Source organism: Hippopotamus amphibius, chromosome 8 (genome assembly GCF_030028045.1).
Source record: "Hippopotamus amphibius kiboko isolate mHipAmp2 chromosome 8, mHipAmp2.hap2, whole genome shotgun sequence".
NCBI classification, from domain to species: Eukaryota; Metazoa; Chordata; class Mammalia; order Artiodactyla; family Hippopotamidae; genus Hippopotamus; species Hippopotamus amphibius.
In genome coordinates, this window is record NC_080193.1 from 143,592,294 (window position 1) to 143,610,145 (window position 17,852).

The 17,852-nt window shown below is 37.4% G+C and overlaps 1 protein-coding gene across 2 annotated transcripts; it reads right to left on the reverse strand.

Moving 5' to 3' along the window:
• Window positions 1–4,574: 4,574 nt before the first annotated feature.
• On the reverse strand, window positions 4,575–17,323 carry SPC25 (SPC25 component of NDC80 kinetochore complex). Of its 2 annotated transcripts, none has more exons than XM_057746936.1 (7): window positions 17,209–17,323; window positions 16,061–16,213; window positions 15,894–15,959; window positions 11,128–11,274; window positions 10,000–10,104; window positions 6,695–6,793; window positions 4,575–4,914 (listed from the first exon to the last, which is right to left on the reverse strand). In XM_057746936.1, the coding sequence occupies exons 2-7, from the start codon at window positions 16,197–16,199 to the stop codon at window positions 4,790–4,792; spliced, it is 681 nt and encodes a 226-aa protein (XP_057602919.1). In that variant the 5' UTR covers window positions 16,200–16,213; window positions 17,209–17,323; the 3' UTR covers window positions 4,575–4,789. The 2 variants fall into 2 exon arrangements, with proteins under 2 accessions (XP_057602919.1, XP_057602920.1); XM_057746937.1 differs by having other exon boundaries at window positions 17,261–17,321.
• Between the last annotated feature and the right edge of the window lie 529 nt (window positions 17,324–17,852).

The window sequence follows — 17,852 nt, forward strand, 5'->3', positions numbered from 1 at the left end:
CAATAATAGGAGCATATCAAGAAGGTTATGAGCACATTTAGGAGGGGCATTAATCAGGATCAAGGAAGTCAGGGAAAAGTCCCAGCTGAGCAGGAGTCAGGCAAGTGAGAAAGGTGAGGTGATGCTAAGGGCAGATAAGAAAGTGCTGCAAGTAACCCCTGGAAAAGACACGTGTGAAAACTGATGACCTACGAGGCCACAAAGTAAGGCTCTAGAAATTGTGTGACCACAAATGAAGTTAGAAATCATTAAGAAAAGGTTAAGTGAAAAAACCCTATGTGTTTGGAGAACACATAAATATGCCCCTGCACACACACACACACACACACACACACACACACACACACACACCTCTAAATAACACATGGTCAAAGAATAAATCTTAATGGAAAACTTTTAAATGTTAGAAATAAAAAATAAGAATGTTACCACATAATAAAACCTGTAGTTTCAGGAAAGCAGCTTTAAAAAAAAGTACTATTGGACAAAGGAGAAAAGCTAATATTAATGAATTAAGTATCCTAATTATGAATTTATAAAAACATCAGAAACAACCTAAAGCAAATAAAAGAAAAATCAGAAAATAATGAAATATAAAACAAAATAAGGGGTTGAACAAAGCTATCCATTGGTTCTTTGAAAGGATTAATCAACTGAGCAAACCTCTGCTGAAATTAAGAATAAAGGCATAAATAAATATTATTTCTAAGAAAAAAGTAGACATACTACAGATGCAGTAGATATCAAAAACTAAAGTTATATATTATCAACTTTACACCAATTAACTTGCAAAAAGTCAGCAAAAGTGACAAATTTCTCAAAAAAGTTTACCTTATCAAAACTCAGAAAGAAATAGAATGAATAATTTAGTAACTATTAAAAAAATTTAACGAGCATTTTTCTAAAGACATATTCCTACAAAGAAAACACAGGCCGATAGTTTTATATGTGAGTTCAAAAACAGAATATCTTATTCAAACTTTTTCAGGAAATAGAAAAAAAGCAGCACATCTCAGCTATTTTCAAGGGTCTAAGACCTAGGATAACTGTGATGCAAACATCAGATGAAGTTAATATACAAAGGAAAATTAAAAGCCAATCTAATTCATGGCTATAGATGTAAAAACTTAAGTTTCAAACTGAATCCAACATTATTAAACACAAAAGAAAACAAAAAAGATTGCACACCATGGCTAAGTTGAATTTATTCCAGGAAGGCAAGTTTAATTCAATTTTTTTAAGGCTATTAATATAAATCACATTAGCAGATACAAGATGAAAATCTATACAGATACAGAAAAACATGATAAAATTCAATAAACATTCATGATAATTAATTTTAGTTAACTGAAAAATAGAAGAAAACTTTCTTGGCCTGATCAACAAAAAAGAAAATGGCAAGTCTGGGAACCTACACACAGTGCAGTCTGGCTGGATCAAAAATCGATGCTCAAAAAGATTAAATGACTTGCCCAAGATCATGTATCAATTTTAATGGTTGAGCAAAGATTAGACCACATGTTAATTCTCAAATCTTTCCACATTACCACGTTGAGGCTGGAAAGCAGAATTTTTCACACACACACACACACACAGACACACGCAGACACACACAGAGTATTCAAGATTTACCATTATACAGATCACATTTATTTGGATCTCAAATACTGTCTCTTTCTGAATTTTTGTAAAAATCTATCCAGCTGAATAAAATAACTTCATCCTTGAAGTTTTTGCGTTTTTGGACCTTAGCCTCCGTGCTGCCTCCAGCGTGCCTGTTTGCTAAGGGAAAAGAATAGCGTGTCTAAACTCCAAACATTCTCCACATATCACACCACACATTGTGCATACCTCACACTACAGTATGTTTAATACCAAGAGGGGCTGATTTTAAATAGCTGATACACTCTCTAGTTGGCTTACTTAACTGATGGACTCTTTTCCTACTTAGATGAAATCCTTGTCTCTATTCAGAGTCTTGTTCTTGATTAGCCTGTCATTTAGTCAAGAATTGCCTGTAGAAATAGCTTTACATTCTAAAAATTGCTGGACGTCTCAGCAACGTGCCTGTAGGTGTTACTGAACAAGTCAGCTCCTTTTCAAAGGTGTAATTTTGATTTGCCATTAAGTAATTTCATATTGAGTCTAGAAATGTGTTCAACATTAACAAACGCTTGTGAAGCTTCTACTACGTGTTAGACACTATACTAGGGTGAGAGCTAAACAGGCAGTTCATGGTCATGGTACACAAATTAAAATATAACTAATTGTCTCTGCACGAGAATCCTCTGAAGTGGAAGAGTAGCAACACTTTCTAACCCTCCTCAGCTGGCAAATCAAAACCTTAAATCCATTAGCAGTACATTTGAGCAGATTTTGTGCTGATTCCATTTTTTTTAACCTAGTGACTGAGTTTAATTTTAGAGGTCCTGTTGTTCCATTTGATCACAAAGTGTGGACCAGGTTAACCCAAATCCACCCCACCTGGATTCCAGTTCAATCAGTTCTACCACTTGTGCATTTTTCCCACTTAAGAAGATCTCCCATCTATGTATCTTGTGCTTTATTTCCATACCGGGAAGATTCTAAATGCTTAAAAGTATTATTTTGTTTTTACAACATACCATCCTAAATAAAAAGGATAGAGCAAATCTAATGGAATAGCTTGGGTTGCCTTTCACATCTACTTTTAATCAAAGTGCAATTTTCATAATGTATCAAACTTTAAAATTTAAGCTAATATATTAATAATATTGGCTCCAGAATATTCCTAGATTGGCACATAGCAGATCTCAAAAATTAGGGCCTTTATATTTGCTTGAACAACTAAAGACTTACGCCTAAGTCAATAGCCCCCCATCCACCATTTCCACAAAGACCTGGGTTGATAAGTGCAGTCTGAGTACCTAGAGATGGTTCTCAATGAGCTACTGGGTTCTAAAGCCCAGGTACTAAAGATTCACGTAAAACATATTCCCCTACTTTCAAGACAGTTTACCTTTTTTTTCTTTTGATCATCATACTTCTATAGAAGCACAAAAGCAAAATTATATTATAAAAATTCAAATTTGTGTAGAATCTTTGTTAAGAACTCCATCTTCACATACTTTCTCTGCAATATAGTATAGAAAGGCGTAAGGTGGAGAGGTGACTCCACGTTACCCCACTTGGGTTTGAATCCCAACTCGAACACTTCCCAGCTATCTTATCTGACTTGAAGTTAGTTACACTCTCTGTACCTTGGATTCCTTACCTGTAGAACGAGGTTATGGATGGTACCTACCTCACAGGTTGTTGAGGGAATAAAAATGAGTCGACATATCTAAAGGGCTTAGAATAGTGCTGGGCACATAAGAAGGGTTAAGTAAGTATTAACTATTATTCTAAGGTAGCCAGCCCTAACCAAGTCCCACTTCCAACTTTGGAATGAATCAACTTCCCAGCTAAGACAAACTGATATAAACTTCTATGGCTTAAAGCCCTTTGTTGGATATGAGAGTGTACTTTCTTCATACGTTTGACCTGGATCCCAGCAGCAAAGCTGGTTCCTATGCTATCCTTTTGTGACTTTCCTGCTATGTGGTCTTGTTCAGAGGTCTTGCCCCACCTCTACCCCCCACCTGCTAATTAGAAGAAGTGAAGAATGGTGGTCCTTGAGGAGAAAGGGACCAAAGTGGGGAGCTACCCATCTAGTCTCTCATCCCCATCTTCACGTCTCTAACTTGCAGGTGAAGAGGATCTTTTAGAATCAATGCCCAGTGCCTTCTCACTGTATGGTTCAAAACATTACATCAAGAATTTGTGGTATGAGACATGGTTTTTCTCCAGTTTCAATGAATGAAAATCTTTTCTTAAGTTTTGTTTGTCCCTTTAGAATATATTTCAAGCAGGGAATTCAGTAAATATATACTCACTATAGTAGTCAAATGCTATTATTTTATGTTAAACATCAAGTATCTATTTCCATTTAGAGAACTATAACATCCTTAGCTCAGTTTTCGAGGTTAATCTACCTCCAGACCTGGGTTTCCTAGGCACAAGAGGCCAATGAGGGAGAGTATTCTGAAACTCCCTCCAACCCTAACTAGACAACGGGCCTAAACTTTTCCCCCAGACTGCAGGGAGAAGATAGAAGTAGCTGCTCCATGGCTTCTAGGTGTGCCCAGGATATCCCGAGACAGGAGTATGTGGCTGCCACTAAAGCCAGCAGACCTAAATACAACCAAACTTATAAGGAAAGAATGGTGACAAAAATGAAATCCTAGAAGAAGTTGATCAAGTTCTAGTGTGTACAGAATAGACTCCAAAGACGGCAAATTTATATCTAGACCACCACTAACCAGTATAAATATTATAAAATGGAAATTGGTTATACATTTTCTACAATTGGATTTTCAAAATTAGATCTTTTTCTAGAATACCACCAACCTTCTTCTGATATAGAGATTCATCCTTTGTTTTAACTGTAGATCCCTCTTGGTTTAAGATAAAAATATTCTTTCCTTTATGATATTAGAATGATAGTATTTATTTTGTGAAGCACATTTTAAAAACTGCAAACCCTAGGTTGAGCCCACCCCCCTCCTTTTGTATTATTACTGGTCTATGACCTCCAAAAGCTTGACTTTATAAATCTTCTTTCCTAAGATTTTAATTAAAATAATTTATAGAAATCAGCACATAGAAATGTTACAAAAATACAAACGGATTACAGGCAAACGAATAATGAGATCTTTTTAAAAAAAGAGAAACACGATAGGGATAACAGTTTTTATATACTATTTATACATTAATTATAAACCATAGCAGTAAAAGCTTTCCGAACATTGGCAAGAAAAGCTGAAAAATTGTTGGTCTTCCTTACATTTTCTTGAAATTCCGCTAGGCACTCCAGGTGAGGGGCACTATCTGACACTAGAAGGGGGGAAAAAGGCAATCTGAATGAGATTTTTTTTTTATAGAAGAGAAATATTTCTAATTTAGATGCTCTCATCTGGTTCAAGTCATTTCAATTCCATTTTATTGAAATGCTTTCAACACAGAATGATACATACACTTGATTTTCACATCCTATCTTTTGTTTAATCTCTAAATATTCAAATGTTAAGTACTACAATCTTGCTTTAAATTTAAACAGATGGTAATCAAGAGATTGAAGAGCTTAGAGACAGAACAGAATGCCATTTCCCATCATCCTTCCCATACATTTTGTCTTAACTATTTAAACTATTTTAACAATTTTTTTTGAACCGTTGTCAGTTTTCTCTGCAAAATTTGGCCTCAATTCTAATTTCTGGCCACTGGATCAAAAAACAAACAAACAAACAAACAAACAAAGAAAACAACTTTCAATGCCAACCCTAATAACGTACAACCATGGAAAGAAATGTCTGAAGTTTTACAAATGAAATGGGGGTCATTAGAAAATGTGATTGCTACTCCCAAAGTGGTATTTAGTATTTACATGGCTTAGGAACCGAATGAGACACAAAGTCACAAAGAACAATACGGCCCTCATATGCAGCTGCACCAGCTGGTACACACTGGGAGCAAATCTCCTGTGGAGGTGGTCCAAGGAAAGCAATGATCCAGCCTTCTCTACCATCAATCTGGTCCTTTGTCCAACGAGAAGAAATTCAACCATATCAGATTTCCAGCTCTTTGGTAGAGATTGCTTTGGAAACAAACCCATGACCAAAGCAGAGCAAGAACAGCAGAGTGCTTGGTTCAAATTTATACTGTAGATTCTATTTTAATACATTATCAAATACTACGACACTACGTAGCAACAGAGGCAATTCAAGTTGGAGAAAACTGAGAAGCTAGGTAGAAGGTTTTGGGGTTTGCTTTTTAAAATTTAGCACCTATTATCAGATTAGAATATATTTACCTAGAGAGAAAAAAACCAAACATTTGTACCTGAACTAGATTCCAAAAATATAAACTCCCTTAGAATAGGAAGTGAGTCACTAGGGCACATTAGGGGGCCAACTCAGCCGTTTACCTGAGTGTCTGTCTGCTGTGGAGGCTTTAAGATGAGAACATAGGTATAAAAAGCTAAGAACCATTTTTCTGAATTCCAGTAAGTTAAGGATTACTTTAAAAGGGGCATTAGAATAATAAAAAGAGATAAATATATTTCCATTCTCTTCTTGTTCACACTATTGCCAAACATATATATTTCCCATGCATGAAAGACCTTCTGGGCTGCTGCAGAATCAGTAACTAAGCTAAATTATCAACATTTGGGATTTTCAGGATAGGATAATTTTTTTGGGGGGGGGGGGATTACATTATCACATTCTGACTTTACATTCAATTTTAAAACCACCTCCTTGGATAACGTACAGTATTCACACTTAGGCAGTCGTATCATTTATAGCTTTAGCTTTGCTTTAAGCTCTCTGAGAGGATAGTTCACACTTGCATGTGAAACGCACTGATCTTTGGTCTTCCAGCCACTGCGGCACTTTGCCATCCTGAAGAGAAGTTACTTATTAAGGCTCCTGGATAATATCTGTAAATCAAAACTAAACTCTTTGCCTTTAGAAGACAATATCCCAAGAAGCAAGGCTGGAAAAAAAAGCAACAGCTTGTGGGAATATTACTTGCCTTCACATTATTTTATATTCTAAGTCAAATAACATTCTGGGATGCCAATCGTAAGTATCAGTGAAGAGACAGGAGTACATACCTTCATAGTCCCTTGCTTCGTTCAGGCACAGAGAAAACATAAACGGGCTCTCAGGATGCGTAGGGTCAATATTAGTGAATATAAACTGCAATTTATCACCTGAGAAAAGCGATTAAATTATTTAGTATGAGAATTATTTTATTGTGCCAAAGTTCTCATTGGAAATGAGCTCTCTTACCTCCATCTCTGATCAATATCTACACTGCTAAGTACATATATTCACTTAACCAACGTCTTCAAATGTACAAGTTACAAATTAGCTTTGAAATGCACTGTAGTTTAAATATGACCAAAAGCACAAGCAACAACAATAGATAAACTTGACTTCATCAAAATCAAAAACTTTGCCCTTAAAAGGACACTATCAAGAGAGTGAAAATACAACCCACAGAATGAGAAAACGTCTGCAAATCACAGATCTGATATGGGTTTAATATACGAGATACATGGAAAAAACTCCCACAACTGAACAACAAAAAGAATAACAACCCAATTCAAAAATGGACAGAGACTTCAATAGATACTTCTCCAAAGAATATATACAAATGGCCAATAAGTACATGAAAAGATACTACATGTCGCTAATCACTGAGAAGATAAAAACCAAAACTACAATGAGATACCATCTCGCACCTGCTAGGATGACTATAATAACATAAATAAATAACAATGCTGTCAAAGATGTGGAGAAATCAGAGCCTTTGTACATTGCTGGAGGGCATGTAAAATGGTGAAGGTGCTGTAGAAAATATTTTGGCAGTTCCTCAAAAAGTTTAAACAAAGAATTACAATATGACCTGGCCATTCCATTCTTCGATATATATACTCCAAAGAACTGAAAACACTCAAACAGATAGCTGCATGCAATGCTCACAGCAGCGTTACTCACAGCAACCAAAAGCGGAGAGTAACCCAGTGCCCACCAACAGAGGAACACATAAACAAAATGTGCTGTATATACACACAACAGAATACCATTCAGCCATGAAAAGGAATGATGTTCTGAAACTTGCTACAATATAGATGAGCCTTGAAAACATTATGCTATGTGAAATAAGCCAGACACAAAAGGACAAATATTATATGATTCCACTTCCATGAAATACCTAGAATAGGCAAATTCATAGAGACAGAAAGTAAATTAGACGTTATTAAGAGTTGGGGGGAAAAGGAGTGGGAATTATTTAATGGGTACAGAGCTTCCGCTTGTGATGAAGAAAAATTTTGGAAATAGCTGTAATGATTGCACAACACTGTGAATGTACTTAACGCCACTGAATTTTATACTAAAACAGAGTGAAAACGGCAAATTCTGTTATATATATTTAACCACAACAACAAAAAATTATATTGTCAAACAAATTTAATTTGACTTTTTCTACCTAGTTATCTGGGACTTAAAGTCTATTTTTCAAAAGACCTCCAAATGCTTGCTAAGTAGTAAATACTCAGTAGAAATTCAAAATGGCAGCCATAAAGCAGAAATCCACATGCATTTTAGCTTCACTGCATAAAAAATTCTTTTAATTATAAAAAGAAATCTTCAGAAACTCTGAAAAAAATTTGTCTTGCATTTCAATTCAAAATGAAACAATGATGTCAGTACACCAGATTTTTTAAACTGTTAAACAGTCATGGGAGGTATGCATGCCAAAGAAAAGACTTCATAAGGTATTCAGTTAGGCCAAATAAAGAGTTCAATTTGTGTTGTCTCTTTTTTAAAACATTATTTCCTGATTTTGAGGACTATGAGAAACTTCTACTTTAAATCTAAAAATAATTTTTAAGCTGTAAAACTAGTTTTGAAACAAAACTAAATAAAACACAGAAAAGCACCTCAGTATAACAGTGAATACAAACTTAGAGACCAATGGATCAACGTTCAGAGCTGGACCTTATGGTCTCCTCTAAGCAAAGGTTAATATTTTGTATTAAAAACTCATTCTGACAGGAAAAACACCTAAAACCAAGGCTAATACATATATGAATAAAGGGGCCAATCCATCTCAGAAAGAAGTATCATCAGTAAACAGATGGGAAAAAAAGGGTCACATTTTCATTCATAATTAAAGACATGTGTTAAAAAGTTTCTATTATATCTCGTCAACGGCCAAAAAACAAAATAAAAAAGCTTAAAAAAAAAATACAATTGTGGCACCCGTGCGGTGACATGGGTCCTCTTTACAGTGCAGCCAGATTGCATCACAGCGTCAACACAGCAGGCCTGCGACTGCTATCTCCCCAGGAAAGGCCTGCGGGCAAGACCCGTCCTTGTCTGCTGTGCCCGAGATCCCCAAGACCATTACACGTCTGAAAATTTGCTCGGAGGACTCACAAGGCTCATCACATGGTTATATTCAATGCTATGATTACAGGGACAGGACACAGCAACATCGGCAATGGGAAAAGATACCTAGGGGGAAGGCCGAGAAAAACCAGGCACGAGCTTCCAAAGCCTCTAATGAGCTTCCCTGGTAGACAACACTTCACGCGAACTGTCACAATGCGAGGCTGAAGGGATGAAGCACACCCTGTGTGACTCCACTGGATTAGGACTCTTGAAAACTTGTATCTGAAAAGCTCGTGTCCTCTAGACGTTTCCCCATGTGCCTTTTTCCTTTGGGCTGATTTTGTTTTATATCCTTTCACTGCAATACATCTGAGCGATGCTGAGTCCTGTAAATCTAGTGAATTGCCAGAGCTGAACATGATCTTGGGGGCTCCCAACACAGTAAGTATTTCTATAAATTGGCACATATATACATAACGGCCAGAGAAATAGTCACACGCTTTAACTCAGTAATTCACCTCTGCGAGTTCCATGCAAACGGTGCCCCCAAATGAAGAAGTCTTTCCATGTTCACTATAGTATTTCCAAAACCGAAAAATGTAAAATCCAAATGTTAAACTTAGAGTAATATATGGGTTAAACAATAGATAGAAGATTGAATAAATTATGCTACACTTAGGAATGAATTATTACACCACCATTTTAAACTTACCGTTATGAAGGCTACAGCAATTAGAGAAGTGCTAATCATACAATGCTATTAAGAACAAGGAACAAAAATTATTTGCCTGCTGGCAACCATGCTTAAAATACATTTATTAAAATACTGAATGATAAATATATAACCAAGGCATCAGAAATTACATTAGGGTGATAAAAATCTTGTAATTTTTTCCTACTATCTAAAAAGTTAATAATGTGGTCATTATTTTAGTTGAAAATATTTTTGAAATTCTCTTCTACTTAAGACAGACTTTTCTAATATCCTATGCTTTACTCACATTAATATACTGACCATAAATTTTTCGAATTTCTAGTCCAAGTCGATCTTTATACAAGTCTGCAGATTTCTGTAGCCTTTTTAACCTCTCTTCATTAGCTTTGTTAGCAGTGGAAATAGCTATGATTAAAAACACAGGCACTGAGTAGCGAATATTTTAAATAACATTCAATTAATGTTCATTCAACTAATTTTAAGAAACTTAAAAACAACTATAAAAACAATGCCAGGCAAATGAGTCAGCTTACATTTACATTTACTACAGTTTCTATCCCTACCAAGTAGCAAAGTGGAAGGAAAAACTGCATGAGAAAATACGTACAGGTGGTAATAAGTTCTGTTCTATTTTATTATGAAGTAGAATGAATAAATAGGCCAAGGATTTGCATGGCTAGCAGAGAAATAGAAAAAACTTCTTGTACAATATTTTGCTTTTTCTGGTTAGCCAAAATATATCAATTGCTTCATTGGAAAAACCTTCTATTCTCTTAAACTTAACTACTTCTCACAAGAAGCCAGCCTTATTTCACGCTAGAAGTATTTTTTACACTTAGTGCAATATTCCCTAACACTTAGCAGATGAGAAAAATAATGTCAACTTATACACAAACTCGATAAGAAAAAGCATTCACAAAATAAACTTTGCTATTTTCAAGAGATTTTAGAATTGATTATTTTGTTTGTGGGCAAACAAGGCTCCTATCTAAAAGAAGCACCCTTTTTTAAAAACATGCAAGTCTTAGACAAAGAAGCTTTGCAGTGTGGAGAGCATGCTTAATAGCTCCTGGCAGAGAATGTGTGACCAATACATCTGCTGCATAAATTACATGATGGTTTCTCCCACGCAAATCTTATTTAGTGAAACTGTCTCCCGCTCTGCTTAATTAAATTCCCATATCAATTTCATTATTCTCTGGTTCTATGAGAAATCAAAAGAATCTTTAAGCAAAAGAAGGAAAATAAAACCCACTTAGCAAACTTCACAGACACCTTACAGAGAGAGGTGAGTGGCTGGCTATGGCCCTAAAGTGTGTTAGCTACTTTTGGCAATGAACTGGGGAGAAGGCAAGATGTACACAACTGTGAACCATCACCATTTTGAAATTTAGGTTGTTCTGAACACATGGACAACTGGAAACTTACTTTCCTTCTTCCTAGCATATTCTTTCTTAAGATCCTGGATATTTGCCGTCAGTGCTTCCAATTCCTGCTTTTTGTCTTTTACTTCAGCAATCAACTTTAACAAATTCTCTTTTTTTTCTTGAATGAGCTTATTCTGCCTGCAGATCTCTGTAAGAAGAATAGAGTATTAGCTCGAAACTATATGCTTTGCTAGTCAACATGTATCTCAGATAAGAAAAGAGCAAAATACTGACTTTCATAAAATTAATAAACAATGTTTTTTGTTGATAAGCGTTTCCTGATGATCAAAAAAGTTGTAAAACAACACCAAAAATCCTTATCTATTCTTTCCTATTTGTCTTTGAAAACAAAAATGAGGAGACAAAACTGCTTTTTAAAATGAGAATACTAAACTATACCAAGAAATACAAAAATCAGAAGATCATGACCTCTGCAGCTCTCCCCTGCAATTAAGCACATAAATAAAACCTACCACCAAAGACAGCCAAACTAAAAGATGGCTTTGCAGATGTTTTGAAGAAATTGCTAATTTTAATGATATATAAATGATTCTGGAATATACCAAAAAGATAGAATGAAGGAGAGAGGAAGAGAGGGAGGTAGGGAAGCAGCAAAGAAGGAAGAGGGAAATCTCATATACACTGGTAGCAAACAAAACACTGAGGAATAATCTCGATCAAGACATATGTAGGCTCTGTACGAAAAAAAAAATACATACATTTGACCTGGTTATACGCAGAGACATCTTAAGCTTCTAAATATTATAGAGATGTCAGTATTTCCCAAATTCACTTCGATATTTAATAAAGCCCCCATGGAATCTGGAGGGAAGAGACAGGGAGGACCCAACAAAAGTAATTACAAAATTTATCTGATGAATACACAGGTGAGATAGTTAGGAAATATGGTAAGAAAAATAACAAGGAAAGGGACCTGCCCTATCAGATTTAACAACTGTGATCATGACACTATTAATACAATAGTGGTGTAGTAGTTGAAGAACAGACCTACAGTGCAGTTAAACAACAAAAAAATTCAAAAACAAATGTTGGTATAGTTAGGAAATTAATATGATAAATATCATAAACCAAGAGGTAGACTGTTCCCCAAACACATATATTAAATATTTCAATGAAACCTTATGAAACCTAAAAGGCAGTATCTATGAATATAAAATTAACTATATGGGGAAAGATCTTTTTACTCAAAGGCAAAAAGAAATCAAAGAGAAAGGCAGGCAAACAGACAAACTCATATTTGATTCAAATAAGCATAAAAACTCTACTGTATGCTAGATACTCTGTTCTTATATTTATATAACTCCACTTAAGTTTCACAATAATATAATTAGATGTACATCTCACTCTCTTTTTTAAAAGAAGAAAAAAACTACTATATATAAAATAGATGACCAACAAGGACCTACTGTATAGCACAGGGAACTCTACTCAATATTTTGTAATAACCTGTAAGGGAAAAGAATCTGAAGAAGAATAGATATATATATATAGATATATATATATACCTGAATCACTCTGCTATACACTCGAAACTAACACATTGTAAACCAACTATAGTTTCAATTTTAAAAAAAGAAGAAAAAGACTCAGCAGTTCATTAAGTTGCTCACAGCTTTCCTTGCTAGAATGCAATGAACAGTAAGACCTGGATTCAAACTCAGGTCTTAACTTCAAAGGCCATGCTTTTGACCATTAAACTATCCTCTCCCAATAAAAGTAATCGTTCTTAATCTAAAGAAGACACAAATATAAATTCCTAAGAAAAAGACAAAGGAATGAACAGAAGAAACACAAAATGCAGATGGTTAACAAATACAAAAGATAACTGAACCTCAGTAATCATAGAAATGCAAATAAAGCAATAACGTACCAACTTTCATTTATTACAACGTTTACCAAAATAATAGCTAGTGTTGAAAAGAATGAAAAATACTAGAGTCCTTGTGGAAAATATTTTTGACATGGCAAAATGAAAGTCTTAAGGATATTCATGTCCTTTGACCCAGTAATTTCATTTTTACAAAGTTATTCTAAGAAAACATGATGTGTCCAAGTATTTAAGTTCAAAAATTATTTTCAGTGTTATTTATAATGCTGAAAACCTGAAATCATATATGAGTAATAAGTAAATTATTAAATAAATATGGTATATCAATAAGGTGCAATATATTTTCAAAGAATTCAGTAATGTGGGAAAATCCTGCCACAATGGATAAAAGAGAAAAAAATGATACAAAGTTGTATAAATACTATGAACACCATTATCTTAAAAAAAAAAAACCCTATGTAGCATATGAAAAATAAAAACTACAAAGTCTTCTGTTAAACATGGCTCCCAACATCACGGACTTTTTTATTTTTCTGTATTTTCCACAAATTTGGACATGATTACATTATATCAGGTATAATTTAAAAATAAACATTATCAGAATTACCAGAAAGAAAAATGCTACTTTTTAGGATAATTAAGTATAACTGTACTGCAACAGAGATGCAAGTTTAAAGTCAAAAGCTCTGTTCCCATCTGGCTTCTCAGTTGCTACCCAAGGACCTTGATGAAATCACAGCTGTGGGGCCTCCTTCCTCATCTGCAAAACAAGAATAATGGCTGCCCACTGGATATCCTACCAGATTAGGGTATCCAATGATAATGTGAAAAGTGTTAAACTATTAAGTGGTACATAAATACCATACATGTGAGTGTTTTTATTCTAACGTTTGAAGAATCGTGTGGATTTGTGCCAATATAAATTAAAGGCCCTCAATATTGCATGACTACTATTTTATGTTTACAGTCAGCTCTTTTATTCTCCAGGGCCAATATTTCAAACTTTCACTGCTCAACATAGGAACCCTCCCTGACACTTTCCCTTCCACATGGAAAGGTGAGATGGGACATGGAAAAGAGCATAGGCATTTCGGCTGCAATCCTAGACCTTCTATCTACGAAATACATGATCTTAGGCAAGTTTCCTAACCTCAGTGAGCTTTTTCTTCATCTGCAAAATAAATCTCCTCTTATCAACACAGAATGTACCTCATCACCTGACCAGCCACTTCTCTGCCACTCCCATTCATACTGTACTCTAGCCATCCCAGAACTCAACAGCTCTCATGTTTCCACCACATTCCATACGCTCTTCCCTCCTCTAGAATATAGCACTGACTGAACTTCCACATCCCTCTTCTATGTGACCTTCTCCAGGGCAGTGTGACAGACTGTGCACATTCAAATCATGTTTCCCTTGATTACCAGCTGTCTGACCTTGAGCAACTTCCTTAACCTCTCTGTGCCTACTTCCTCATGCATAAGGTAGGATTAAAAACAATAAATATACCTCCAAGGGTTGTTATGAGGATTCAATCGCTATACATAAAGAGCTCAGTACAGGGCCTGGCATGTGGTATATAAGGTAAGGGTTAGCTGTTAAATATTCTACAGTCCTCACTGGAAAATTCAAGCTCTCCAGATTCTGTGCTCACTAAATTCCCATCCCATCATTAGAGCAACTATTGCAATGTATTTTAATCGTGGGTTTCCTACCTACATCTTCCACTAATTGTGAGCAGGGTACAGATTACACCTTACGTAGCATGGCCTCCTCAGTGCTTGACAAATAGCAGTTAAATGTTCAACGAATTTATTAAACAGGTAAATTATGTTTCTGTTCAAGTATAAACTGATTTTTTTAAAGAAAAATAACTGATAATGCTTTTAGATTTTAAACTATTTAGAACACATCTTCACACACCAGATAATCATTAAGAGCACGCTGAGACTAACTGTAGTGAAAATCTATAGTTTCAAACTTAATTTTCTAATCCCTAGGGATTCTACAAACCAAGTGTTTAAAAGACCTAAGCTCAATATCACTTTTACACACACACACACACACACACCCCCCCACACGGTTTTCCTTCCTGCTGCTGGCCACAGAGGGAATGAGCAGCAGTAAAAGGGCATGGAGGCTCGGGGCAGCTTAGAAGGTAAACGTGGGTAGAAGTCTACCATAACAGCCTACCAGCCATTTAATTCCCAATGGCTTCAGGGGCCACATAATGAGTAAAATAAGTGATCAAGGCAAAGCAAAGCAGAAGAAACAACCAGGGACTGTGGCCAACTAAAGAATACGTGTCCCCTGTAAAGACACTCTGATTTAACAGTGTTCAGAGCATGGTGCAGCTAAATTTAACATCTCCAGCAGATCTTGGCTTGCGTGTGAGAATGCAGCAAGAGCTGCCAATGTACCCTGGACAACCTGCAGAGTATAGGAAAGAGAAGGTAAGAACAGCAGTGAGAGCAGAGAGAGAGAAACTGTCAGAGTATTCACTGCACACTCAGACAGCGGAGGCAACGCCAGCTCTTCAAATCCTAGTCAGTGAGACTCGCCTTTAAAAAACACGGGCATTTACACATCAGTATAGATGCGTCTCACAAGCATAATGCTGAGTGAAAAGAGACAGAAGACATACAAAATGAGGCCATTTACACAACATTCAAAACCTCAATACTAAACTAAAATACTGACAGGTTAGTTCCAGAAGGTGAGAGAAGAGGAAGTTATAACATGGGATGTTCTATTTAGTAAGCTGGATTATAGGTACACAAATGTTCATTATTCTTATGTGTGTATACATTGTACATATATAAACAAATACAGTGTTCTACTTGTATGAGGGATTTCATGAAGGTGTTTAATCTAAAAGAAAAAAACCTCTGTGATCTATTTCTAGTTTGTCACATACGATTTTGATATTCCAGAAACATCTCAACCATTCGTTCTTCTTCCTTTAATTTCACAGACAGTTTTTCTGAAAGAGAAATTGGAATTGACATTTCAATTCAGCTGAAATAACACTAAGAACCAAACAAAAACAGCAAAAATAGCATGTTACCAATTAACTTTAGGTACCTGCAAATGCTTTAATGGAATCCTTGTAGGTATCTCTTAGTCCCACCATCTGACAGGAGGTGTCACTGACAGTGCTTCTGAATTTATTCCAAAATTCATTTATGTTTCTATCGAATAGTGCCAGTTCGTCCTCCACCATTTTGCAAGACAATGCTACAGAACAAATAGGACACACATTGTATTTTTTAAGTTACTGAAACCATATCAGCCACATATTCCAATCAAGTATGTTTTGACAGTGTGATCTTTGCTAGAAAACGGTTAGCAACTTTTTTTTTCTATAGAAGTGTAGTTCGTTTACAATATGGTGTTGGTTTCAGGTGTGCAGCAAAGTGATTCAGTTATATATATATGAGTGTATATATTTTCTTTTTTGATTCCATTCCATTATAGTTTATTACAAGATACTGAATATAGTTCCCTGTGCTGTACAGCAAATCCTCGCTGTTTATTTCATACAGCGTAACATACATCTGCTAACCCCCTACTCCCCCAGCAACTTTTAACTCTAGATGTTCCAGGGCAGATCAAGCCACCCAGACTTGACCATGGGCCAGGGGCAGCACGAGGTCAGGACACCCTCACCTCCCAGGAATCCCCTGGGAGTGTAACTCACAATCCTGACACGCTCTCCGCCCCGGGGAAGGAGACTCCGCCTCCGTTTTTGCACAAGTAAAACTGGTGACTTCTAAGGCGCCTTCCCACTCCGCCCCTTCGCAGGGCAGCCTGGACCGCCGGGCCGCAGACGCAGGCCCCATCGCGGGACAGGCCGCCGCGCACGCCCTCCCCCGCCGCATCCCCAGACCGGGGAGGGAGGCGGGAACGCGGGGACCGAGGGGAGCCCGGCGGGCGGCCTCGGCTCCCGGGGCCTCGCGTCCCCCGCTGCGGAAGGGCGTCCTGGGAGACCCCAGCCCCGCCAGCGCCCTGCGACGCCACAGCCCCGCCGGCGGCGCGGACGCTCCCCGGGAAGGCGGCGGCGTCTCGGGCGCCACCCGGAGCCCCGCCCCGGCCGCGGCGCCCCCCGAGGCCCAGCCGCCCGCCGGCGACAGCGCGCCGTTCACAGACGGCGCCCCGAAAGCACGCGTCCCGCCTCCGGACCCGCTTCCCCTCCCGCACACGCGGGTCTCGGAGCCCGGCGCAACGCCCACCTGCTCCCGCGGCCGCCCGCCCCACACCAGACCCGGACGGAGCCCAGCCCACCGTCGGCCTCCGCTCTCGGCTCCCGCGGCCGCGCCAACCGCCCTATTTCAAACCCAGGGCGCCTGCCGCCTCCCGCCTCTGGGCGTCCGTTCGCCTTCTGATTGGCTGATACCGTGGGCGCCTCAGGAAGCGATGGGTTGATCGAGCCTCCCGGGATTCTCGCGGGAACGATAGAGGAGAGGGCATTCTGGGATTGGTAGTTCTTTCCGGGAGCAGCCGCCCTCTGGGCTCTGCTTGGGAGAAGTGCAAATACGACTGTTTATTGGCTTCTAATAATAACAAACTCCAAAATTTCTTGATTGTCTGTTTTTGACCCTGTAAATTAAAGCAGAGACATTAAAAGGCAGTACCTAGCACTCGTCCCCTGTAGAAACTCAGTGACACAAAACTTTTAATAGCCAAGGGAGGGGCAAGATAGGGATAGGGGATTAAGAGGTACAAACTCCTATGGATAAAATAAAAAAGCTGCAAGGATGTATTGTACAGCACAGGGAATATAGCCAATACCTTTAAATGGAATGTAATCTATAAAAATATTCAATCGTGATGTTGTGTACCTGAAACTAATATAGTATTGTTCAATAGTATTTAA

Excerpts from the sequence above, each read along its gene's own strand:
- SPC25 (XM_057746936.1), bottom strand. The coding sequence starts at position 16,199 with ATGGTGGAGGACGAACTGGCACTATTCGATAGAAACATAAATGAATTT. Across the intron at positions 11,275-15,893 it reads GTTTCTGGAATATCAAAATC|AGATCTGCAGGCAGAATAAG; the intron begins GTATGTGACAAA and ends TTCTTCTTACAG. Across the intron at positions 10,105-11,127 it reads ATATGCTAGGAAGAAGGAAA|CTATTTCCACTGCTAACAAA; the intron begins GTAAGTTTCCAG and ends TTTTAATCATAG.